We start from the raw sequence: 27,443 nt of genomic DNA on the forward strand, positions 1-27,443 counted from the left end.
TTCCACAACCTTCTTGAGACCATGATTCGGAAAGGAGATGCTATCGCCTCTTCCTCGTCAAGTTGGGGGATGTAGCGAAACAACAAGCCATCATTGTCCAGCAGATACGCGTCGTACCTGCCCTCACCATTCCCGGTGGAAGCTGCACTGCTCGCAAGCTCTTTCAGCACCCACTGTCATTCTGCTTTCTGGGCCTCGATCAGCTCTTCTCTACTGACCACTACTCTCTAAGAGAGATTTCTCTCTGCCTCACTCCTTGGCAGGCGAGCGGTCGCCGCCACAGGCTGCTGTGCTTTCCTTTTCTCACAGCACGGTGCGGGACCTTTGTCCGTCTCCTCTTTCGCCAAACCGGGTGCGACACTCCCGTCCGCCCTCTCCAACAGCGGTGACGCCGCTTTCTATGGGCTGCTCTGCTGAAGCGCTTCTGCCAGCCTTCCACCGTGCGTACGATAAAACGTCGGCCACCTTGTTCGTGCTGCCCCAGTGGTATTCAGTGGCGTACATTTAACGTTGAAACGTCAGCGCCCATCTCACGAGTCTGCCTGCAGGGTCTTTGAGCCTCTTTAACCACGACAGTGCCTGGTGATCTGTCTGCACGGTGAAGACTGCTCCGTCTAGGTACATGTCTAACTTTGACAATGCGAACTTGATCGCCAGGCATTCCTTTTCCGTCAAGGAGTCAGTTGGTTGGTTTATGGGGTTTAACCCCATAAACCACAGTAATTCCGCTCTGCCAATGTGAGCGTGCGGCCAGTGAACGCGACAGGGCACAGCTTGCCCTCGTGTTCCTGCAACAAAACAGCTCCCACACCGCAGTCACTAGCATCTGTTTGCAAGGCAAACTGCTTGTTCAGGTGGGGGGGCGCAGACTAGCGGTATTCACTCTGGCGCGAGCCAAGGCAACAAATGCGTCACTCTGTTCCTTGCCCCAGTCCCACTTCGAGCCGTTATGCAACAGTAGATTCAACGTCCTTGCAAGCTCCGAACAGCGCGGGATGAATTGCCTGTAGAACGCAACCATCCCCAAAAACCTCTGCAAGCTTTTCACATCCATGGGGCAGGGGTAGTTCAGAATTGCCTGCAGTTTGTCATCATTCGGTCTCAGTGTGCCATCACCGATGACAAAGCCACTCTCTTCGATGCCAACTGCACTTTCTTTGGATTAATGGTTAGACCGGCACGTCTCATTCTTGTGAAAACGGAATTCAGGTGAGTGAGGTGCTCTCCTCAAGCAATTGTAATCATATCCCCATGCTGTCGACATACGCCACGGCATAGTTGAACCTTGCATCGCCCAGCCATCAGTCACATGAACGTACTCGGGGCGTTAGACTATAAATACCTTGGCGTTTATCTGACTTCTAATCTTTCTTGTGCGGAACATATTCAATACATAACTGCCAAAGCATCGCGCACGCTTGGCTACCTGGAAAGAAATCTTCATAGCGCACCTGTTTCTACCCGCAAGCTAGCATACTTAACATTTTAACAGAGTACACTGTGGGGCCAGTTGGTCATACATAATCTGAACAAACAAACGTAGCGTTTAAAACTCATCTTTCTGTGTCCTGTTTTAAACGCTACGTTTGTTTGTTCAGATTACTTAACATTTGTCCGTCCCCAACTAGAATATGCATCAGCCATCTGGTCGCCACATCAGGCTTATTTAATTCATTCCCTCGAAGCAATTCAGAACCGTGCAGCGCGTTTTACTTCTCACGACTACAACCGTCATTCCAGCATAACAAGCATCAAGTTATCTTTATCGCTAACAAGTTTACAGACACGTAGGGATATCGCACTTCTTTGCTTACTACAGAAACTAATATACAGTCGTCACGCGTCCACACTGCCACTTACACGCCCAATGCGCACTTCACGTCGCCTACATAATAATCTTAGCTTCCAACGTCTATTCGGCCGAACACTCGCGTTTAATTCTTCTGCTTTGCCACGTGCTATCAGGGGTTGCAATGGCCTTCCGGATTGCATTGCTACCATACGTGACCCATTAATGTTCAAAAACAAATTGACCACCTTCATGCATCCATGATATTGTACATAAATTGTGTTCGTATGTGTAGTCAAATCCATGCAGGGCTGCTGTTTGTTTACTATTTTTATCCTCTGTGTCAATATATTACGGTTTTCTTCAAGTACGCTGTAATAATTGTTTGCAGTCCAATGTATTTAATATTGTTTACTTTTGTTCTTTCCACTTTGTACCATCTTTTTTCTGCTGAATATTGTAGCCCCTCCCCTCACACTATCTTCCAAGTGTGGAACCTGTGAGGTATTTGTATAAATAAATTAGAGAAAATTCGAAGAGCGCACAGTGGCTGTCATGTCACCTCCTGCCACCTCAATGTGCAGGTACCCTCTGCTTGCATCTAAGGGTACGCAACCGTAGGCGTCAGCAAGTTGAGCTTTCTTTAATCAACACACAGCCTGACTGATCCGGCTTTCTTCGGTGCTAGAACCACTGGTGACTCCCAGGGACTTTGTGAAGGTCGCGCCACACTGGGAGCAATCATCCCACCAAGGGCACAGTCGAGAAGCTGCCTCGTATGCGCCTTGGTTCACACCTGAAAGTGCACGCATCTCATGCTGAAGCTTCCTTGAAGCAATCCGAAAACGGGAGTAAACTTTCCACGTGCTTTTGGCGCTGACTGCTGGCGATGGGAGCTAAAGAGTCTGCCTCCACCATGCCTGGACAAGATCCATTTCACACCGTGCATGCCTCCTCGGAGTGATGAACACTTTCCCTTGTTCACTTTGTGTGTGTGCCCTCTCTCTACCATGGACTGAAAACTGGTATAGCTATTACTAACTGCCAGCTACAAATCTCTAATTGCAGTCAGGAATAGTTAAAAGTTTTTTAACTATAAGAATTTAGTTGATCACTTTACTAGTTAACACGTATGGGTTTCTTGTTTACAATGAGCAGCGGCGTGAAGAATATGATATGGCGCAGAGGTTCTTGTTTGAAGCTGTGTGGGTGAATGGGCATCTTCGGATACGAAAGAGGCGTTGCAGTCTGGTGGCCATTGTCTTGTGCATGGCCCGTAAGCGTATTAGTGCCATGCTGTTTGATTTTCTCATCTCTTTGATGTTCGTTTATGCATTTGGGAATTTTCCTGTCCCACCAATGTAGGCACAATCACAGTTAAGGCAAGGTATCTTATAGATAACTGTGGCGATCTGGTTATGAGTGTTTGATGTCCGTTAGCAGAGTCCATAGCTTGCTTGACAGCACAAGTTGTATCTTGAAAACAGCCGAGAAAGTGCTTTGCTCATGGGTTGCCTGCTCACGCACGAAAAGCCCTATAGTTGCCGCTTGCATAACCTGTATCACTGTTATGAAGTGGCTCCCGGAAAGTTCCCGGTGCACCATTCTTAACTCATTGTGCAGGTCTTGCTCCTTGCAGACATGTGTTGCTCATTTAGTGAGTGAGGCAATGATGGAGGCTTCGTGGTTGGAATTTAAATCCAAATACTGAGCTATGTGGGTTTTCTTGCCCAAAATCCGGCCGTAAGCTTCAAACACTGTGCTGTTCTCAATTTATGCTCAGCACTTTTCATTAGACCTCGTGTTCCTGCCCCACAGGTGAGTACCGGGAAGATACCTGCGGTTCTCATATAGTTTCCTCTTGTGGGATATTGGTAAACTACTACTCATCACCTGAAAACACCTGCACTCCACCCCATCCTTATTCTCCTAGGAGTTTCACCTTTGTGGTCTGGATCGGCCTTCACTACCTGCCCTCGTGTATTCCGTTACCACTTTCAATGCATCACTGCCTATCATAAACTGCTACTCTCTGCTGAGAACGTTGAACATTACTGTAGATTTCGTGATGTTAATTTTTAGACCCACTGTTCTGCTTTTCCTATCTAGGTCCTCGATCATGCCGTGCAATTCGACCCCTGTCAAATGTCAACTGCAAATCACAGATCGCCAACGACGCATTCTCCCTTGGCTTTCGCTCCAACTCTTCCCAATCCAGCCCTCTTAATGCACCCTTTGTAAGCATGCAGTGAATAGCAGCGGGAGAGGCTGTGTCTCCGTGCCTGGCACCCTTCTTGATCGCTGTCTTGTCACTTTCCCTGCGATGTGCAACCAGTATTTTTACATATATGCCTCTTCTGCACCCTGCTTACATGATGTTTGCATGACTGCCGAGGTTTTAACCAAGTCCTCGTAGCCTATACAGGCGATATATATAGGTTGTATTTCTCTGTCACCTGATTAGTTCATTGTTTCGAAAAGCAAGCCTGGCCCTTGGTTGTAAACAAAAGACAGTCTGTAATCAGAAGGATGAAAATCAGCATATTCAGTATTTTATGAGGCATGCGTTAAGCACAGTGCAGAAGCACCGGGCAACAGTGACATGTTTGCAAGCAGACTGCTGGCTTGACGAAAATGTGCGTCACCTGTCTGCAGCACCCGTCTCAGTGCTTGCATTTCCTTTTCTTGTCTTAGCATCATGGACAGACTAGCCCACCCTTTGCATTATCAGCGTTACCAATTTAATGAGAAATTTTTCTACTGGTCGTGCAAGTTTCGTTGTGGCTTACCTTTTACCACTTGGACATGGGCCGTGTGCAATCCAGACAGTATCCTGCCTGTCTGAAACAGAATCGGCTTGAGATGCCTGTCATGATGCCTGATTTGTGGGCTGTGTGCAGGGTGCTCCAGGCGCTGCGGCAGTTCCCCGAGTTTGGCCGCAGCTTCGAGTGCAGCACAGCAGAGGAGTCCGCCGTCTGCCACGCGTGGTGACCTCAGGGCTCAGCTTCTTCCACTAGTGTCACAAGGCTGTGCCCCAAACCAAGTGATGGACTGACTGTAGTGCGAACTTTATTCAGAAAGGGATAGGGTGTGGTGTGCGTGTGTTTGTAGGCATGTGAACTTCTGGCACTCAAAGCGTCTTGTACAAAGATCCATTCCAAGTCTTGGCCTCATGTTTTATAAAGAAAAATAAATCTTTTAGTGGTCTCATTTCATTCATTTGTCCCCCAAACAACTGGAGGCACTAAGTGGCCGAGCGATTGTTCGGAGTCCGAAAGCGGGCATCGTTGCCACAGCCAAGCGGTTCTCCGGCGCCACCTTGGATTTGTCGTGCCTAGAATGTAGTGACCAGAGCAGCACGGCCTCTGCCATGCTGGAGGATGGTGGCCGCTGCGCTAGACGGGAGGCAGGGCGTGCCACAGTCGCCACCTTCAGACTTGCCATGCTTTTTTCCATGAGCTTTCACGCATGTTAAAATGCAAGAAAGCTCTGTGCCGACTCAGTGCCTTGTTGAAGCTTCAGCATAAAAATGAAACGGCGCTGGGAGCAAAGGGGCAAATCGGATGCTGCCGTAACTCTGCATTCGCCTCTGTGCTGCTTTACGCCTTAAGCAGCTCAGTTTACTACTGAAACTTCAGGAGCTGTTAAAAAGTCACTTTAAGTGGTCAAACGAAGGTGCACCGAGGTTTTTTTCTTAATTAGGTTAGGGATTAAAATAGTTAAATACCACTTGGTCAGATGGGCTAGAAAATCAGTTTGGCGAGATGAGTCTTTCATCTGGTAGTAATGATCACTAGGCCTTGTGTTACAGTACTTGTGTGAAAAATCGGCCCCAAATGTGCGGAGCATCTTTTGAAATGAAGCTGCGCTCTCCTGCCGGTTAGGGCTGTGGTGGGTTACCAGGCCTGGCTACGGTCGAATACAGTGTGCAGTGGAGCTCCGCCCTCACTCAGGACTGCCGCACAGAATTCCCCCACGACAAAAGAGTGGTCCGTTGTTAAAAAGTTTTCTTTTTACCTAAACAATAAGCTATTGCGAGAAAAAATTATGCGCTCTAGAATTTTTGATAGATGGCTTGTTTATTATAGTCAAACGTTAGAAAGTAGCCAGCGGAGTAATGCAATATGCTGCAGACTCTGGCCTAGTGTTAGCAGCTGTTTTTCTAAGTTGAATCCTAATATAGTCAGACACAACTTAAGAACGAAGCGGCTTTTCCCCGTCAAAGGACCCCCCCCCCCCTCCAGCCAATGGCGTCAGCCGATTCTCGTGACCCTGCTATAGAGTGACAATGCAGTGGTAGATAAAAAGAGATAGTCCTCTCCCTCCGTAGACGGGGATAGACCCCTCTCTCCATCGTGGCACCGCTCCCTGCATTGTCACTCTATAGCAGGGTCACGAGAATCGGCTGACGCCATTGGCTGGAGGGGTCCTTTGACGGGGAAAAGCCGCTTCGTTCTTAAGTTGTGTCCGACTACATAGTGTGTGGCTATTGTGGGGTGGCCCTTCAAGCCGCCAAACACACTGAGCACTTCGAAATGCATGGCAACTAATTATGACATTATAGTTCATTTTTTAGCAGGCATATTAGTTACATTTCGGAAGCTTAGCTGAGGTTGAGAATGTTGTGAACACTGCACTCTCGAAGCTAGAGGGCTAGCATGCCTTGAGCGTGTGAACAGAATTTTTGCATTTGGATTAAATTAGTTCTGGTTTTTGGTTCCTAAAAGCATCAACAACAAAGGAGACTGGGAAGAGCAAGGTGGAGAAGGAGAGGAAGTTTCCCGATGGAATTGCTTCCCGAGCTAGAAAGCCTCGGCTGTGAGATTACAGCCACAATTCCCATCCTTGGACATTTATTTCGGTAACACCACCCTCATTAGGAGGAAAGGGGGGGGGGGGGGGGGGGGGACCAGCAGTGTTAACGCAAACAACATAAATGCAGTGTAGTCTATGATGATTCAACGCACTCAACTTTTTACAGAACAAGAGACAAAACAACCACACCAACACAGAGCGCGAACTTACCACTGGTTTGAATGGTGGAAACAAGTGCTCTTTTATGCACACGACGTGAGCGTCATCAGAGGCAAACAAAGATACGGAATAACATATCGGTATGAGCAATCGCAATCAGATCCACACAACACACTCATCGCGATAGCCTAAGCACCATTAAAACCAGTTGTAAGTTTGCACTCTGTGTTGGTGTGGTTGTTTTGTCTCTTGTTGTGCAAAAAAGTTAAGCGCATTGAACCCTCATGAACAACGCACTAGGCCCAATTCTCGCCATTTTATTGATGTAGTCTGCCATAATTGCTGAACAAACAAGGCAGCAGATTGTAAACAACAGAACCAAGAGCAAAGATAAGCATATATTACTCAAGAACGAAAAATAAATATCGCTGAGGTGTGGCCCTCGCAGAGTGTGCGTGCTGAAATTTATTTATTTATTTATTAATGTAATACTGCGGAGTCGCTTGACTCCAAGCAGGCATGCACACAGATACAAATAAAAAACAAGATATGCACGAGCATCACACAAGAGCAAACGATGATGCGAAAAAAGAAACCGAAAAGACAAGGGTTTCACATACAAAAGGCTCTCAAATTATCAACAAACGTTTCTACATTCGGGCTGTTCACTACACACTTGGGCAATTCATTCCACTCTGCAATCGATTTGACAAAAAATGCCACGAAATGTGTGCGTGTGGTGAAAGTTCAAAGAACCCAGAGCAGAGCCCGTCAGTGCAGCCTGCAGGTTCATAAACAGCATAGCACTGGTTGCAGTTGTCAGAAGGGAAGGGGACTTAGCACCTGAAAGCACCTTGTGCCAGAGCCCCTCATTTCCCTTCTCGGTTCTGGCAGCCTTGATGCCATAGGCATAGAGAAAGAAATTGACACTCTGCGAAATCTGGCCCCAGGAACTGCGTAGCGGATTAGTTGGTTGCCTCTCCAGAGAGAAACCGGTTCGTAAAAAGGGCCCATGGATTAAATCGGGCGGTGGCTCAAGCCACCCAGCCATGACTGGCGAAATTTCACTCTCGTCTTCATTTTAGCCACCAATCAGATACCCTTTGCTTGGTTATTTCTACCCGCTTAAAATCTATTTCTCCTTTGTTGTCCTTAACCCCCCGGGGCTTTGAACAAATCAGCCACCCTGCTGTAGGGTGAAGAGGCCCTTTACAGAGAAGCCTCAAGTCATTTCCTCCTCTCCACACGCGCCACATCTCGTGGTACCCGTCTTGGTTCGCAAAACTACCTCGAACAACAATGAGCTTCTTATCACAGATAGTTTCTTTGCCAATTTCCTGCTTAAACATCCTGTATGTTCCCAGTGCTGACTTCATTCCCTCTCTGTTTCCTCAACCTTTTTCTTAACCAATTATTACTGATTTGCCCCCCAACTGCTGTCCAGATATTTGCTTGTCAGTTTTCTAGATCGCTTTCTCCATTTTGTGTCGGCATTCTACACGTACAAGTTGCTGAAAACATTCCTGGCCGGCTGCTTTTACCCCATTTCTCTCAATCGCTCCTCAAATTATATGTTACTGCCAGCCGCGCGCTGAGAGTTGCGGGTCGGGACCCCCTCTTGATTGGGGGCGATTTCAACGCTCCCGGTCGGATGTGGGGTTACTGCCGTGAAGCGGGGACGCAAGTTGGCGGAGCTTGCGTCAACGCTGGGCCTCACTCTCCACGCTGACCCCGTCCACCCAACTCGTGTAGGCAACTCCGTGACTAGGGATACCTGTCCGGACTTGACCTTCACCCGCAACATTCCGTATGCAGACTGGGTCAACACTGAGGAAACCCCCGGCAGCGACCACTGCCTTCTCAGCATTACGGTTAGGGCCCATCTGCTGGGAAAAAAAACAGCGCTAAGACGAGGGACAAAGAAAGAAGACGACAACAGGACCGGCGCTGACTGTCAGCTGAAGGCTTTACTAGAAACAACACGCAATATATACTCCATCGACAGCCAAGAGCACCTGGCAACACCAAACGCCATAGGGATGCATCAATCACCTGGATCAAGATACTTCAGTTCACAGTCATGAACTGTTACAGAGGGGGTGCTCACACATGAGCCACTGTTTTTGTGGATATGAAAGGCTTCACCGATTTTATTTGTTAGTTTATCTTTGTGCTTGTACAGGATCCTAGTTTCATTAAAGATGGGGGTACATGATTTTTCAGAAGAATCAGGTTGTTTATTCCAAGGACAGTTCCTGTAATGCAAGGCCAGGTTTGATGACGGAGCCCCTTTGTCTCATAGGCGGGTTTTCAAGCACCTTCCTGTTTGACCTATACAGGTCTTTCCGCACGTGAACGGCACTTCATACACAACCCCTTCAGCGCAAGGGACAAACGTCAGGTCATGCCTAATCTGGCAACCTTTTTTTGGTTTTCTTCGTTTCTTTTCCTCTTCCCTGGCCCTTCTGTCTACAATGGCACACAATTTGCCAAGCTTGTTTGGTGCAAAAGAAAGAACATCAATGCCATATCTGCTGCCTACTTGCTTCAAACGGTGTGACATTTGGTGAATGTACGGTAGAACAACGAATTTCTTTTTTTCCTTTTTTGAAGGTTCCTGTGGTTCATGCCTTTTGACCCTTTTAATTATCTTACTGCAAGCAAGTAATAAGACATCATCTGGAAAGCCCGCACTTCTTAGCCTCTGAACCTGCTGATTAAAACTTGTACTGATGGCATGCATGCATGATTTGGCAATGGCAGCACCTAGGCAAGAAACTGCTATGCCACATTTAACAACCTTCGAATGCGCTGAACAAAAATTGAGCAAAGGTTTTTATTTATTTCATTACCCTCAGGGCCAGAGGGCATTACAGAGGGGAGTGGGTTACACACGAAAGTGAAACAAAAAATACAGCTGTAAATACACTTAAAAATTAGACATAAATGAAGCTCACAGAAAAAACGAACAAACAGGTTACGTCAAAACATTTAAAAAATTAACAGCACATATTGCAGAACAAAAACAACAACAAAAAGCAACAGCATACAAGAAAAACAAAAACGACAAGAGAAATCACGTTCAAAAGGCAGTAACATGCGCGCATATAAAACAAGTGGAACAACCGTAAAAAGAAAAAAAAGATGACAGTGTTAAGGATTCCCGAGTTTATGACAGCAGCAGGCTGGTTAAAGCAGATTTAAACGTAGAATTATCAGACATTTCGACGATAAATCCGAGAAGGTGATTCCAGCTTACTGACGTACTTGGGATGAATGAATTGTGACAATGGTTGGTTTGGCACGAAGGAATACCAACCTTATGACGATGGTCAATGCGATGTGAAATGTAACAGGGTGGTAATATCATTTTATTCTTAAGAATGGGATTGTCGTAATGAATCATATGGAACAGGCAGAGACTGTATATTTTCCTACGTTGTGACAGCAGGTTTCAGCATGTTCAGATTTGACAAATAAACTAGGCGGAAACAATCTTACTTCGGCTGTACATTTTAATGTCCGGAGCCTAAGGAAACATTTCGATAAGGTTGCTACCTTCCTACAGTTAGCAAACCATCACTTTTCAATCATCTGTTTTTCGGAAACTTGGCTTCACCCAGAAGACGAAAAACTGTTCTGCTTACAAGGTTACAATGCTGAATTTCTCCATCGCAGTAGCAGTCCCCACGGGGGCGTTGCCATGTACGTTTCATCCTCCCTCTCATACAATAGGCGGGATGATTTAAGCATTAACGTGAATAAGTGTGAGTCCTTGTGGCTGGAAATTGAAAATTTTTTGCCTCAGTACAACAAAAAGAAAATAATCGTGGGCACTGTCTATCGCTCCCCTTCCTGTTCAACTGTTGACTTTTGCGACTCTTTCTCTGCTACGCTTGAAAAAATATCTATCGAAAACAAGAACGCGCTAATATTGGGTGACTTCAATATTAATTTACTTGATGGTACATGCCCAGGTTATGAAGAGTTCATTAACTGCTTTAGTGGATTTGGCTTTGAGTCTCTTGTAAACATACCGACCCGATGCGTGCCGCATAATCCATATACTTTGTTGGACACTATTCTATCTAATGTTGAGCTTTCGCCGAATGTTGGAGTCGCAGAGGTCAACATCACTGACCACTATCCGGTGTTTTTTTACTTTAGCTCCCATCATGACTACAAAACTAATTATGTTCAGACGAAACTAGATATGCAGGCTTACAGTGATGAATTAACACGGGCAGATTTCTCAGCAATTTTTTCAAGCTCAGACGCTGAACAGGCCATTGATATGTTCTCAAGTCTCATAACAGCTGCAGTTACATCCTGTACAAGACATATAACGAACAAAAGGTATCGCGCACCTCGCTGTCCCTGGGTTTCCCCACATATACTGGAATCATTGAGGAAAAAAGAGAACTTATATAGAAAAACAAAACGACAACCATTTAATACGCGTCTTTTACATCGCTACAAGATTCTATCTGAACAAATAAACCAGTCTCTTAAAAATGCAAAAAAAAAGTTTTTTGAAGCCAAGCTTATCGAAAGCAGTAGTAATGCGAAAAGAAAGTGGGAACTGATTAATCAATTCATAAACACGAGACCTAGTCAGCAATCTATTAAGACTATCGAGAAAGATGATTCAGCTCTGCGCGACCCCTTACCAATAGCCAATGCATTTTGTGAATATTTTTCATCCTCTGAAACAGTTCAAAGCGTTGAAGTTCCTGTTCTATCACGTCAGCCACAGTCCTTCTTTCTAAGAGCATGCACGCCTCAGGAAGTTTTAGGTGTAATAAGCAACCTAAATAACACAGGTGCTGGATTAGACAATATACATTCTTCCCATATTAAAAGTGTCAAGCACCTAATTTGCGAGCCTCTCTGTCACGTTATCAATGTCATCTTTGAAACAGGAGTTTTCCCTACTCAATTAAAACGGGCTAAGATAGTTCCAATATTTAAGAAAGGCGACCGATCACAAATTGCAGAATTACCACCCTATTTCTATACTTCCCTTCTTAAGCAAGGTTGTAGAAAAGCTACTAGAAATACAAATACATTCCTATTACGCCAAATTTAATATCTTGTCTCCTTTTCAATTCGGTTTTAGACGTGGTCATTCAACGGAAAGTGCCCTATTATATTTTTCTGACTGGATCAAAACACAACTTGACAGCGGTATGATAGCCGGCGCTGTCTTCATAGACTATACCAAAGCCTTCGATAATATTAATCACTGCATTCTTTTTTCTAAACTCGAAAGCTATGGTATTACAGGCCCGGCGTTGACCCTGATCAAAAGTTATTTATCCGACAGGTACCAGAGCGTGTGCATTGAAGGTATATTGTCATCTCCTAGACTAATTAATAAAGGAGTGCCCCAAGGTTCAATTCTAGGTCCCCTCCTTTTTCTAACCTATATTAATGACCTTCAGACTTGCTTAAATACAACCCAATGTCTCTTGTACGCTGACGACACAACCATCATGGCAACTGGTAACACGTCTTCTGAATTAACCACAAATCTTGACTCGTTGCTGCTATCTTTAGAGAACTGGAGTCACGCTAACTGTATTAAAATTAATCCGTCTAAAACCAGTTTTGTGGTATTTCACGCCCCTCAAAGAAAAATTACTTCACATTTATCAATAACTATCAATAATGTTTCCATACCGCAAACTCATTCTGCTACATTTCTAGGTGTGATAGTTGACTCGAACCTGAAGTTTAATCATCATGTTGCCTCCGTTGTTTATAAAATTCGTTTCGGAATAAGAGCTCTTATCAGAACATGGCCGTTCTTCAGCTTACATACGTTGCTTTCAATCTATTACGCATTCATACACTCCCATATTAATTACTGTATCACTTCATGGGGTAGCACATACTGAATTCATCTTTCTATACTCATTTCTATGCAAAAACAAGCACTTAGAATCATCACTTTCTCTTCTTTTACCCAGCCGTCTGCAGCTTTGTTCCATTCACTACATGTCCTGCCCCTTGAACATCTACACAAATTTCAGGTCCTGGTTTTTCTTATCAAAGTCATCAATAAGTATATATGTGTTAATTTTGTCCCTGAAAATATAATTACAAATAATAACGTCACGTGTTTTGCTTTGTCGAACAATTTATTGTTGCCAAAAGTACGGAATAATTATGGCAAGCAAACTACATCGTTCTTTGCCATCTCCACTTGGAATAATTTGCTCCCTTCACTGAGAAGCCCAATGTCATTGTACAAATTCAAAAAAATGCTAAAACACCACTTGTTTGAATCCTTAGATGTTTTATAACGTTTTTGTGTTTGCAATCACTATGTAACATTCATTTGCTGTACACTTCTTTCCTTTTTGTCGCTTTATTCGCCTTCCTTTTTTTTGTTGTGCATGCGCCGGTTTATGTATTCTGTTCATGTAGCCACAGGAGGCCCTATTTGCAGTCTCGACTTTTGGGCCTCCTGATGTACTGTAAACCATGTACTGTAAATATGAAATAAACTTGGTTTGATTTGATTTATTTGATTTGAGGGGTAGTGACAGGCTTGTTTTCATAGTCATGACACTGGAGTTGCGATGATAATTTGAAAGAATGAAACGAGCCGCCCGGTTCTGGACGGATTCCAGTTGATAGATGAGCGTCTCTTGACTGGGGTCCCAAACAGATGCAGCATATTCCAGTTTAGTATGAACTAACGATTTATAAAGAAGTAAGTTTACAGAACTAGAAGCAAGATAAAAATTGCGGCGTAAGTAGCCCATCTCTGGAGGAAGGACCAGTACACGTGATCTTCCTTCATTGCAAATCTTATATTTAAAAACTGTAGCTAATTCCCGTGAGGTTTTTCAAAGGTGGAAGTTAGACCGTGTCCGCTTTCGTGAAAAATCTTCATCGACCTGCCTATTGCAGTCATCGCATTCGACAAAAACAAGATAATCATCCACATATCTGAAGATGCATTTTGTACTGACAACCAAATTACTTTTAATAGCTTTATCTACATAACTGAGAAAGATGTTACTTAACCCTTTGAAGGTTTTTGCCGTATATGTACGGCGGCGGTTTTCTGTCCCGCAAGGTCTTTGCCGTTCCGTTTGAAATTTTGTGCCAAAAGAACAATGCGTGCTCACTGGGGGGTGCTGCCACCTCTTAGGACTTACAATAAGTGTTTGAATTTTGTGCTGCCTTCTTACGAAGATAAGCAGAACTTATATCTAGCTTTAGCGCGGCGGCACAGACTGCTGCAACACCCCTTTTGTAGTTTTGGTTTCGCCGCGTGATCGCAACGGAGTCGTGCGAAATTTGAGTTTTCTTTTTGTCAGCACTATCTTGCAGGGGCTGCCGAAGTTGATTTCTATCTTTATTGGCGCTGCTCTTAGCTTGCTTATCACCGTTGCTCGTGAGGTATTCCCGCCCTCTGTGGCAACGCGCCTACGTGGTTTCGATTCCACGGCGGGATCGCAACGGAGTCGCGCGAAAAGTGTTTTCTCTTGTGGGCACTGTTTTGCAGAGGCCGCGGAAGTTGATTTCTATCTTTATTGGTGCTGCTCTTAGCTTGCTTATCACCGTTGCTATTCTATTCTATTGAACATTTTCCAGTTGTGAGTGATGCTGTCACCAAAGTACTGTTCCTAATTTTTTTTTACTATTTATTCTCGATTATATACATTTTGTAGATTCAAGATCCGCAATAAAGTAATTTGACCACCTGGGAAAGTTTTCTTCAAAATAATTCGACCCTCAAAGGGTTAAAAGTAATTTGGGTGTCAGTACAAAACGCATCTTCAGATATGTGGATGATTATCTTGTTTTTGTCGATTTTGATTCTTTTTTCTTCTGGGAAACTGCCGTTCTAAGAAAGTTACTCGAGCGAAGAGCAATTAATATTCAGAATGTGATTTCATGCAGCCTGGAACATTTGTGTTATAACATGGTTCATAGCTTAAGTGCTGAACCAAACAATTAAACGTTAGTAACAGGAAGGGTACGGTTATTTTGTACGTAAAGCATAGTCTCAGTCAGGAGAAATGGACGCTAGGTTAACGCTTCGGGTGTGTCCCGTGCGTCGGTGCTGGCTTAGCAATGCAAGAGGAATTCACTGACTGCGCACTGGAAAATATCATATAAACCTATAGGTATGACAAAAGAGAAAAAACAATTGTGACTAAGACAAAGAAAAACAAGCGAGGTTCTGCACATTCCCGGAAAAAAAAAGCGTTTTACGCACCACTTTGCCCATGTGACATGTCACCACTGGATGACGTCACACATAATTGATGACGAAGTAATGAAAAATTACTAATTAATGACTAATTACTGATTAATCACTCAGCACTAATTGACTGCCAATTAATGACGCTTAAGCTTCGCCTTTAGGAGTGGAACGCGACAGCGTGTTGTAGCACTGCCAGGGAGTCCACCATCTGTTCGGCGCAATGCCTTGCCCTTTGAACGCAACGCTTTTTGAGGAGAGGAAATGGCGCTTAACCACACCACACCTTAACCGCACCACACAGGAAGGGAGGAAGTGGCAGTGAAAGAAGAAAGAGAAAGAGGGGGCGTAACTGAAAATTGTATTTGAGGAAAGGAAATCACGCAGTAACTGTGTCACATATCTCGGTGGACACCCGTCAAAACGCGGACACATCTGTCCACATGGCTGCTGACACGGACGCAGACACGGCTGCCGACACAGATTGCTAACGACAGCATTAAAGGCTTTCGCCTTAATAAATATATAATGACACTCGCATACGCGCATTGAGATATGTGCCAATTTGTTTTAATGTCGGCTGAAAAATAAGATTTACAAATAATTTTTCATTTCTCTCGCTCTCAACACGTCTGTATGTGTGTCCTATTATAAAGGTCACTCATACTGACAACAAAGCTGTTGTAACGTAGAGAAGAGCAAGAACCAAAATACAGGTATCGCCGCCATAGGCCAAACTCGCAAGTACAAGCGTGATGACGTCATAGGACAAAACAGTGTTGCTAGAACCAACGGTTCTAGATACAGCCATGAATCACTGAGGCGCAGCCACGGTGGAAGAATAAGCTAGGTGTCGGAACGGCGGCCGCTGTACGTGGATCGACCGTGTCGCGCCACTCGTGCATGCTTTGGCCGTTCGCCGACAGATGGCGTGAGGGCTATTGGGGCCTTCTGTAGCGCCGCTGGCACTTGACACAGCACGTTCGGGCGCTTCTCTTCTATGGGTCGTTTGCACGTTGTGTTCTTGACAGACATGCATACGTGAGTGCAATGGGGAAAAAGTGCTTCGTTCCACGCTGCACAACGGGTTACAAAAGCTGTACCGAGAAGCTGTCTCTCTTTTCTGCTCCGAAAGATGAAGAACGCTTGAACCTGTGGCGTCGAGCTATACCAAGGGTTATTGGAAGAAAGTGCCCTTCGTCATCAGCCTGGAAGCAGCCTTGTTCTCTGTAAAACCAGGGGTGGCCTTTTACACCCAAAGCGAAGTCTCTTTCAATTGCTCCATGCTACTGAAATGGAATTTCAGAAGCACGCAGCTCTCAGAAATGCCTATGAATTAACCATAGACAACATGCTTGACAACTATTAGTTTCAGTTCTCCTGTTCCAACCATAAAGAAGTTATGGCTTCTGTGCTGCACAATTATGTAGCCATGAGAATGAGGCACTTTTGCAAACAGCAGAAAGCTGATGCGAAACGTAAGACACAGGAGCTGCGTAAGCTGTCGAAGCTTCAGTAGGCAAAAACTCAGTTTTACTTTTTGTAACTTTAATGACGAGAGTCATGAAAGTATTCGGGCGTGCGAAATGCGCATGTCTTTATTGTTTTTTATCATGAATATTTGTTCCAAAAATGAGTTCATCGCCTATGCTGAGTACATGCCAGATAAATGACAAGCCGTACAGCACCTTGGTATTTTTATGCTTTTGTTATTGAGATGACCTATAACTCTGGTTTCTAAAATACACGCCTTTCGAAGGGCCACATTAAGGAAGTTCTTTTACATTCCTTGACGGGAGGAAATAAAATTCTTTCATCATTTACATCTCACTACGATATGCCTGCAAATACGTTGCCACCACTCGTTACGCTAGTTCTCGCGCTGAGGTTTTAGCTTCCCATGATGTTAAGGTACGTGGGACAGGTGTCGTAGCCACTAATATTTTAGACTGCGGCGGTGGTGCGGACAGTGATAAAAAACTAGGGCGACACTTAAGCTACGCCGTTAAGGGTATGACGCATAGCTGTTTGGTTGGTTTGGTTGACGCATAGCGTTTCCCACAGATGGATGTTGTTTTTAAATTTTGTAATATTTATTTTTGTTATTTTATTTTGTCTTTTATTTCTTTTTATCAGCAAACATTGCTTTTCCATTCTGACCATTTTGACACCTATGAAGCCCAATTTTGCCATTTTTTAATTTTTCATTTCTTCTATTAATCAGTCAATTACAATGATTCCATTAACTCGTCACTGCCTGTCACACACCAATCAATCATCGATCACAAGAACTACAAATTACCATGACAGAATTTTTTTTACGCAGCCCCCGAATATTTTCGACATGCAGTGAATGAGCGCAAGCCCTGCAAAGCTCTCGCGATGCGCTTAATCTTGTGAAACGTAAGCTTTATTGATTGGGAACAAGTTTCAGCGTCAGCCTTACGTAACATGCGCGTTGCCTTCAGAATAGAAACATAATTCGTGCATTTTATCACCGGTCTCCACGCCCGGATCGAATCTCGTGCAGCGCATACGCTTGAAAATAGAAGCCCCAGTCCCAGTGGCGCCATCTGCCGAGGGCGACGCGATGCATGCACAACTTTCTCACCGTTTAAACGACCTCGTCCAGCCACCTAGCTTATTCTTCCATCGTGGGCGCAATCAATGCATGCGCAAATCTCCTTGACGTCGCCAGATGGCGCCACGTACCCGGCAGCTACGCGCGCGCCTGCAGCATCGGGACCAATCAGCGCCTGCTCACCGGCGATAGGCGGGCTCCCGGTATTCCGCTGACAGTAACAAGGTACACGGTATGCTAAAGGTGTCTATTTGCTAGAACTTCGTTGACTTCGAGAACGGGATCCATCGTAACGCCGGCAAAACGCCGGTGCAAACGTAAACGAAGCGACGGTAGCGATCGGCCGCAATAGCCGATAGATGCCTTCAACGTGCGGCCGGCGGTAGCTTTCTTTTCAGCTGCTGCTAGGCTGCACTGCTGGCCGCCAGAAATCACGGAGTCCGCGTTACGTCATGTGCACGTCGTGTTTCACGTCACTTAGTCCTAGGTCTCTTCGATTTGGCAGCACCAGATGCACCAGTTCAAGGGGTGCAGCACTGTCGTCCTTGTTTTTTCCGGTGCCGCACGCGCCCTCTGCACTTTTCTCCTCGTTTTGTCAAGGTGCAAGCCTAGTTCTGCACGAGTTCTTCGCCGCCTTGCACTCGGTCTGAAGTGCTGGAAGTAGTGCAGCATGACGCGCCTGCACTTGCGCCTTCGTTTTGCCAGTGGCCGGTGCGCGCTAGTGTGCGGGCTGTAATAGGACGACACTAGCAGACATGGAGGAAGGAAAGAACCGGCTCTACGGACACTTTCCAGTTACACCTGAAATGTACAAAATATACTACACAGATGTTCTCTTCCTGGTAAAAATACTGTGCGGGGAACAAAGATGCCTTAGGAGCTCCCGGATAACCGCTCCGACAGCCCGGAGCACGGTGTAAGAGTAGGCTAGGTGAGTGAACGGCAACGAAGAGGCGCCGCTCCGAGCGGAGAGGATAGTGCAGTAGTTGGCCGGCAGTTCAAGAGAGGGCGCACCAAACTGAGGCCCTTTAGGGAGCTTCCAAGCGCGCGCGCGCGCTTCTTTTACGCGCCTTTTCCCGTCCAGATATCGCTTTTGTGTCAGTCGTGTTTATTGGTGTGGTGTCACTGTTTTGAAGCTTGCTCTTCGATTTCACCCCACACTGATGCACTGGTGACATGGGGAAGTGCTTCGTGCCTTTTTGTAAGACTGGCTACAAGTCTTGTGCAGAAAAGTTTTCACTTTTCAAGCCACCAAATGACGACGAGAGGTTGGAGGCATGGAGAAGAGCAATCCCGCGCAAAGATCGCGTGTGCAATGGACGGACCGTGTGTGTGAGAAGCATTTCGCCCCTCATTTTATTCTAAAAACGTGGTCCTCCGAAATAGATGGTCACGTTCTGATGTCAGGGAATAGAAGAGCCGGCCTAACAAAGCATGCTGTGCCTTCAATTTTCGAAGGGGCACCGAGTTACCTTTCCAAGAAGATCAAGAGTCCCCGAAAAAGAGTGAAGCGGATAGAAAAACCTGTGGCAACTTCTGCGCGTCCTCCGAATTACACCAGCATACCTGAGGGTTCATCACATGGTGCGGAAGTGTCGAAGACCGCAGCCACGAGCCACAAAGACGAAAACAGCGATGACATGGAAGCTCTCAACCAGCCTTCATTCGAGGACTTATTTGACTTGGTAGCAAACATGTGCCTACCGAGGTCATCGTGGGCAGTACATCGGATCGACGAAGAGGGTATCAAAGACATTCTGGTCAGTGATTCTCGCGTAGTGTACAGTGACGGAAGCTGCTGTATATTTAATAAGAAGTCCTTGCTCGTAAACTCTGACATGCGGTCCAAGCCTACATTTTCGACAGGCCAGTTGACTGCACAGCAATTGGAATCAGCCCGTCTGTCTCAACAACATCTGAACTTGAGAAAATGGTAAGAACTTTTGACAATGTGAACGTTTGCAGCGGCGGACCAAGTTTAAAAAGCTTTCCGTCTGTGCTGCCCGAATGTGCTTATGTGGACAACCAAAAAAAGTGGAGACATAACAAATGCCCGTTATTATCGCCTGCAGGCGGAATATGTCGGCCATGCAGTGGCCTCCACAACACTCTGCAATTGCATGCTGACCGCCAAACGGCAAGGGCAAAGAAAAAGGTACCGCTTCAACGGATCAGGCTTTCTGCTTTGAGGAAAGGTGTACCGTCTGCCCAACTTGAAAGAATCAACGCGTTGCGCCATGCGGTCTCGAGCACGACTTTTAGCACGAAACAAATTGCTGATGAAACAGTTGAAAAACTGTCAGGAAGAATTCGCAAAAGTGAAAGAGGAAGGGCTCGCAGAGAAGCTAGAAAGTATGGATTTACCTGCAGCGCAGTTGCTTCTTGTAAAGGAGTGCATTGCTGCAGCTAAATGCACTACGAAGAAGAACAGGCAATACACTGACGACTGGCTGCTGCTGTGCCTTTTGCTAAACATCCGAAGCCCTGCAGCATACTCTTTCCTGCGCAGCAATGCAATATTACCTCTTCCATGCGTTTCGACAATCAGGAAGTACATCAGCTTAGTCGGGCTGAAGTGTGGCTTTGACGAAGCGTTTTTTAAAGCCCTTAAAATGAAAGTTGCCTCGAAAACAGCATTTCAACGAAGAGGGATCCTTATTCTTGACGAGATTCAAGTTAGAAAGGAGATCACGGTGAACTCACGAACAATGACATATGCCGGTCTTGTTGACTTTGGTGAGAAGCTGAGCTAGTGAATTGCAAAACAAGGGGCAGGCTCACGCACCCTAACATGCACCTCTATCAGCTTTTTATGGAAGCTGAAGAGCATTTCTCCAAAAACGCAAATCTGAGAGATGCCTACGATAAAACAGTTGACGCTGTACTTGAGAAGTTCACTTTCCCTTGTACTATCCACAGAGAGGACATGCTTGCCAAGCTACTCCATTATTATATAAGCCTTCGTATGCGTCAGTACTGCCGTCAAATGAAACGCAAGCACGTTGAAAAAGGCCAGGACTTGCGTAAAATGTCCAAACTTGTTTGACCACAAGGAGCCGAGCTGAGTGAACTGTTTGTTATTTTGGTTGTATGCACAACAGTAGAATTTAAGTATTTTGTGTGTAATCCAGTTTGCAGTGACTACTTTTTGCTTCATGTATGAAATAAACACACAACGTTCTACCTGGGTTATAACTTTTTTCTGGGCTGCGGAAAACACCCACTCATCATCCTCACAGAAATTCCATGCAGTTCTCGCATAACCCCACTAAGGCATGCGTTCAGTCGCTTTCACACACAAACATTCATTTCCCCATCGCTGCACCGTGGCCGCTGGATTTTCAAATGCGACTGTTAACCGAGAAAAGTTGAAACCATTGTAATACTGGCATGCTTGGTTCCCGCTCCACCAAAGCTTCTCCGTAGCGTCGTCTGTCGTCTTGCGCGAGCGTCGATAAAGGGGCTTTACGCTTGGCCTGATCTGTGGACAATTTTTTCAAACAGTTAACGGTGATTCACAGTATAACAAACGCCTAAAAAACCAGCTGGGGGCCGCAAGTTTTCCTCGAGCTGCATGCGGAGAAGCTGTGCTAAAGGCACGAACGGCGCCGCTACGGGCGCAAGTTGGAAGCGCCATCTGTCGAGCGAGAAGGAAGCACAATAGTATCGTGCGACGGCAGGCGGCGGCGTTCGCTCACCTAAGCTATGTCTTACACCGTGGCCCGGAGCAAAGCAATGGGAGTCCATCTTCCTTTTCGGCATCATGCCTCTCTGTAGCATATAGCACCAACTTCGCACACGCAATACGATTTCCTCCAGATCACTCACATCTCAAGGAGTTACACCGAAACGTAAAACGCACACAAAACACTTCGGTTTAGCGCCCGGAGAGCCGTTCTGAACGTGAGAAGCAGCACGGCAGCGGCAGCGCAGGCTGGCGCAGGGCTAGTAAAAGGCGCAGTGGCGCCCCTTGCGGCGAGGAGCGGCGTTTTGCTTCAGCCGCTCCGCTGCCGCGCGCCTCCGTTCGCGCCACTAGATGAGTATTCTACAGCAGACACCCGACTTCCGGGACAAGCCGTACAACTTCTGGTGGCTTCACTCGCGCTCGTCTCGGAAAGCGGGAATGCAGCCATAGAGGGAAAGCTGGCAAGCCGTCTATGGGAGTTTGCATGGAGACCCCACGTGACCACCTCAGCCACCATGGGCGCTCAAAGCATCATGGGGCGGTGAGCTACTTGTTGCGGAACTGTAACTTTTGGCCAAAAAATAATAAAAAAAATAAAGCTTTTTGATAGCTACAAACGTTCTAACATTGCAACAATGCAATTGCAACAAACGAGCAGAAAAGCATTTAAGTGCAAAGTTTGCCTAAAACAAGACATGACTAGCTTTCCTATTGGCCAAGTGATGAACACTAAGAAAACTAATATTTCGTAATTAACAGGCGCACTTTTAGAAGTAAATATGTTTACAAAAAAAATGTTGTTGCTTAGATACTTTAAGAAGTTTTTTAATGGCATTTCGGAAGAGTAAAACCTTTTATTGGCGTCGTGTGTCGTCGCGTCTTCACTACTATGGCTTTTGCACACTGCGTTCGCGCGAAAGTCGTCTGCGCACACACGAACTACGTTTTCGGAATGAAACGCATTAGTACTGCCACTCTGTGTTCCCGAAAAACTACGACTGTGCCGCAACAAGTAGCTCACCGCCCCATGATGCTTTGAGCGTCCATGTTGGCTGAAGTGCAGCGCCGCCAGCTTTCCCTCTAGGTAGTAGTAAGAAACTCTATGAATGCAGCATCCAGCCACCTAATGGAGATACAGTAGGGCCATTTCTTTAACCTACACCAGCTACACCAGTGTAGCAAATGTCCAATACCTCCAATGAAGCTTCGCTACACTGGTGTAGCTGGTGTAGATCAACGTTTTTAGATTATCTAAAAACGTTGGTGTAGATTAAAGAAATGACCCTAGTGTAATGGAGATCAGTGGTTAGGACCCTCCATGATAGGACCCCTTTCCGATGTCATCAGGCTTTTTTTTTTTTTCAACCAAATGTGCAGAACTATACATTTCTTTTTTAAATCAGTCTCTTAAATAATGTTAAAAAGTCATAAATGACAAACATGTAACCAGTAGTTTTTACTGATTGTGTCTCCACTTGCTTCATCTTGGCGCTTCAGTTCCGCAGCCATGGCCGCGTCGCGGGCCCTCGCGACCTGTGTAAGTTGACCTTGTGTGGGCCTTTCCCGCGTCGAGCATGGCGTTGGTGACGGTCGCCGAGCTGCGGCGCCTGCTGCACCCGCACTACGTGGTCAACCTGTTGTTGGCGGCGTGCTTTCCCGTGCTGCGGCTGGTGCGGCCCTTCTGCGACGTGCTCTTCCCCGGCGGCGACTGCCAGCTGGACTTCCGCGAGACCGAGATCCTCACCTTCGTGGCGGTCGTGGTGCTGTTCCGCACTCGCAAGACGGGCGTGGTGCGCCTGCTGCCCTACCTGGCCACGGCTTGCATGTACGCCAAGGTGGCCGGCCTGCTGCTCTTCGTCTACTGGGACCCGCGGCTGGGCCTGCTCTACGGCGCCCTGTGCCTCCTCCAGATGCTGGTGCTGCCGGAGCCGCCGGCGTACGGTGGGCCCGACCCGGTGCTCTACCTGGACGACGACAGCTTCCGCGAGCTGGTGCAGCACGGGGACCGGCGCGTCGCCTGGCTGGTGGCCTTCTACGCCCTCTGGAGCCCCGCCTGCGTCCAGATGGCGCCGGCCTTCGCCCAGCTGGCGGCGCGGTACGCGCTCGACAACCTGCGCTTCGCCAAGCTGGACGTGACCCGGTTCCCCGACCTGGCGCACGAGCACCACGTGAGCACGACGCCGCTGAGCCGCCAGCTGCCCACCGTGCTGCTGTTCCGCGGGGGGCGCGTCGCCGCGCGCCGGCCGGACGCCCAGGGCGGCCGCCTGGCGCCGTTCGCCTTCAGCGAGGAGGGCATGGCGGCCGCCTTCGACCTCGACAACCTGCACCGCGAGTGCCGCCAGGATCTGCGCCGGAAGACCAAGCAGAGCTGATCGGACGGACTAGTTTGCAGGACAGCGTAGAGACTGTGGGCAGCCGCAGCAGTGAGGGTTCTGATGCCCCCCAGTGTAGCAGTCTGCGTTCCACTCCTAGGTGCAGACTCCCATTATGCAGTCATATTGACACCTGAGCTGACTTCAGTGTTGGCTGCATGCCTGCCGTAAAATGGGTTGCCACGCGTCTGCACAACCGCATCATTGCCAGGTCTGCACTAGCCCGGGCTGTTGTGTGCCAGTTTTCTATCCCAGCATTGAGACCCAGATCCAGAAAGGATTGCAGATATGTTGTACATTTATTAATGGCGACAGTTTTGCTTCCTGATTAGGCCAAACACTACTGTAATGCGAAATACCCCGCGGAATTCATGGTTCAGTAAACGCCAAACCTGTGCATGTTTCTCGGGATGGTTTGGATGCGGCTGTCAATTTGCCCTACTGTAATGCGAAATACCCCGCGGAATTCATGATTCAGTAAACGCCAAACCTGTGCATGTTTCTCGGGATGGTTTGGATGCGGCTGTCAATTTGCCGAATGAGTTCGTTTGTCACGACATGTCAAGGTTTTGGAGTTTGCCGATTGTTGCATCCCATCTAGTCGACGCCACACCGACAACTGGCGTGTCATCCGCAAAGTTCCTACATGGTCACCAACCCAGAGCATGACTCGGCATTGCTAGGGGCTGTGTGTACACACTCCACCACTGTGCTAAAGCCAGTTCACGAGTGTCCAATCCAAGCATCCCATACTGATGAGATGTGGTGCTAGGTCCCCTACTAAGAGAGGGTGACCTTGTTTGGGCGAGAATTCTTGCAGCTCGAAGCAAGGCATCGATTTCATTCATGGGTCTCTTGAAAATAATCGGAAAGAAAGGCCGGAATTCCTTTCTGCTCAGGAACAGCCTCTGCTAGAATGCATCCAAAATATTGTGTCAGACAGCAGGTATGGCTTTACATCACCCTGTGCACTGCCCCCGAGATTGCACCGAACCAAAACGACATCCAGCGCTTGAGGCAAGCAGCTTAACTCGTGCGCTGCATCAAAGTACAAGGTGAAGTCGTCCACCCAGCATACTCCAGTACTGAACTGTATCGGTTCTCGTGCATACTGTGCTTTTACGCGTTTCGTTTTTTTTTTTTTTTCAAGTGGGATGTGATGTTTCAGTTTCTGTATGGACTGTACTATCATCATCAGCATTCTTCTCTTTGGAGCCTGTACGTACTGTTTGAAATCAACAGTCTGCCCTGAGCTGCCACCTGTTGGTTCCTTCCATCCGGATGCCATGTTTACAGAGAATCATTTGCTCTTGCGTGTTGAATAGAGGGCAGGGAGAAGAGCGCATAAAACTGATAATTTGAGATCATGATGCATTAGGTAAGAGCACTGTGACTGCAAGTTGGCTTTCCATTTGCAAGGCACATTTGTTGGGTGATGATGGCAGGGTAGGTAGCGACCACTATGCATTCATTGTGTTGGGCCTGGCAGATTCGGCTTTGCACACTGATGGGCCACCCTACTATAGTAATTTTATTTTAGCATATACTGGCATCGTGCAAGCTGTGACATTGTTTTTTGGCTTGCTCAGCGCCTGCTCTTATCCAGTGCTGAAATATAATTCTGGGCTAAGGTTTCTCTGCGTACCAAGATGGGTCACGGCTCATTTGTGCAAATTGCGATCCACCTCACATACAGTGTAAAAAAATGTGGAAGGAGGTTGCATGTGTTATCGCATATTTTATCTTCCACATCTTTCTGCACTGCTGCGACGGATGAAAGCACTTTGTACTACCGCGCGCAGTAGGACTTGCAACGCGCCTCCGCAGCGCTCGGGGGCTCGAGCTCGCGAGGCAAAAGGCAAGGGTGTTGCCATTCCATAGAAGTGCGTCTCCCCTGAGTCCTCCCCTATCCTCGTCCTCTCTGCCAGAGTAGGTTGTTCATTGAAGCCACAACCGGGCGTGCCAATGAGCGCTCTTGCATTGCCTTAGCTCAGGGGCGACCCTCATCTCTGGAATGGCCAAACCCTTGCCTTTTATTTCACGCACGTTGCATGTACATGCGCATCGAGGCACCCTAGTCGCATGCTTCGCTGTGAGCATGTTCCGGAGCGTTGCGAGTCATTCTGCACGCGGTAGTACCATCAAATATTGGAATCCGAAGTTGCCAATGAAACTTATGGAGTGCACTTGGCCAAATTTGGCTACCTAATGCAGCTGGCATGCACAGGAGTAACTAAAGTCCCTTGATACTGGAAGTAGCGCCTTTCTGTGAACTTTGCCGCCGCGCTGCAGACTCTCACACATCATCTTCTGCTCTGCGCTTTTCTGAATGATGAGTGGTCCCTCCGGCTGTCACCCGCCAAACGCGCGCGTGTGTTCGTTTTTCGTCTGTGCCATGTGCAGGCCGTCCGCCTCTGGTGCTGGTTTCTTTAGAGTTATGCGCCGACAGTTTGAACTGCCGCGTTATACCCGGTTGCGGTGCATTTCAGTGCATAAGCCGGCATGAAAATGGCGTGCTGTTCGCGATTTCTCGAGGAAAAAAATGACATATCAGTCGCAGAAAAAAAAACAGGACTTTGTTCCAACAAAGCACACCTTCCCTGGCATGGTACTGAGCATTTCTAGGTAGCTTAACTAGTGTGTATACTTGAAACTTCTTGAATGATTACCTTGTTTAGTTCGCTGATCACTGTGCGTCATTTCGCATGCAATCCTTTCCATCTTGAAAACGTAGCAGCACGAAAAAACGACAAAATAGACACAGGTACGACAGGACATATGCTGCACTTCCAACTGAATTTTATTGCGAAAACCAAAGCTTAAGTACAGCGCTACTACGTCCCGGTGGAAATCAATCGCAATGATCCAAAAACGCCAGTTCATTATCAAGAAGAGACAAGGAAGTGGTGCTAACACACTGACCACCTGCTTTTCTAATGTGATATGCCTTAATAATCTCTTTCCATCCGATCCTTTCCATGCCCAAGAAACTTAGTTTTTCGAAAAATGGGTTTACACTTACAGTCCCGGCAGTGGATAGCAAGATGGCCGCTCTTCCCTTCTTTTACCAGATTGTAATACTCCCTAGCTCTCTCATTAAAACAACGTCCAGTCTGACTTATGTACGCTCTGTTGCAAGTGAGCGGAATGCTGTACACTACCTTAGTGGTGCAACGGGTGAAACCTAGTTGGTGGTTGATAGTACAAATTGGCTTTTTCTGTTTAACCATCATAGGACAAACTTTTGATAGCTTGCTTGGGGCGGAGAAGAGCACGTGTACATCGTATCTGCTTGCAATTTTCTTAAGATTCTGAGACACTCTGTGAAGGTATGGAATTACTGGAGTTGCCATCCCGTCATCATGCTTGTCTGTCTCTTTGGTGCGCGTTTTCTTTTGTAGCAGCGTCCCTGCAACGGCTGACAATGAATCTGGAGGAAAGCCTGACATGCGCAGTCGCACTTTCTGACATTTTATGTGGACATGACTTTTCCAAAGCGGAATTGAGGCAGTTCATTTGATGGCATTACTCTACTATTTATGGCTCGTTGTCGTGCGAATACGCCTATTTTAGTCACTTTAATTTCTAGATATCAGTGTGGGCTTCCGCGAAAACCTTTTGCATCACAGACTATTTTTTTTGCTAGCAAATACATGTGCTTCTGATGTAGCGCAGAATAGAAAACGTTGATTTTTGTAGTGCATATGGCAGTCTACCTTCCGTGTGCCCCAGAGCTCTAGTGTGGTAGTGTTAGCGCCATTATCTCATCGTCTGTCTAGGTTAATCTTGAGAGCGATTATGGAGTTGATCCGACCGTC

The 27,443-nt window shown here is 46.7% G+C and overlaps 2 protein-coding genes across 2 annotated transcripts in view; both read left to right on the forward strand.

The window, feature by feature from the left end:
- Positions 1 to 4,999, forward strand: part of LOC149325638 (endothelin-converting enzyme 2-like) — a 226,290-nt gene extending 221,291 nt beyond the window's left edge. The window contains exon 18 of the mRNA XM_089562709.1: positions 4,690 to 4,999. Coding sequence (XP_089418835.1) covers positions 4,690 to 4,780 — 91 coding nt within the window. The 3' untranslated portion in view covers positions 4,781 to 4,999. The remainder of the gene's footprint in view (positions 1 to 4,689) is intronic.
- A 17,604-nt stretch (positions 5,000 to 22,603) lies between these two features.
- Positions 22,604 to 27,071, forward strand: LOC149325642 (thioredoxin-related transmembrane protein 2 homolog). The gene has a single exon (XM_089562768.1). It carries the CDS (start codon positions 22,828 to 22,830, stop codon positions 23,623 to 23,625), a length of 798 nt encoding a protein of 265 aa, XP_089418894.1. The 5' UTR covers positions 22,604 to 22,827; the 3' UTR covers positions 23,626 to 27,071.
- The last annotated feature ends 372 nt before the right edge of the window (positions 27,072 to 27,443 follow it).

Source organism: Amblyomma mixtum, chromosome 10, assembly GCF_055824585.1.
Source record: "Amblyomma mixtum isolate Tamu chromosome 10, ASM5582458v1, whole genome shotgun sequence".
NCBI classification, from domain to species: Eukaryota; Metazoa; Arthropoda; class Arachnida; order Ixodida; family Ixodidae; genus Amblyomma; species Amblyomma mixtum.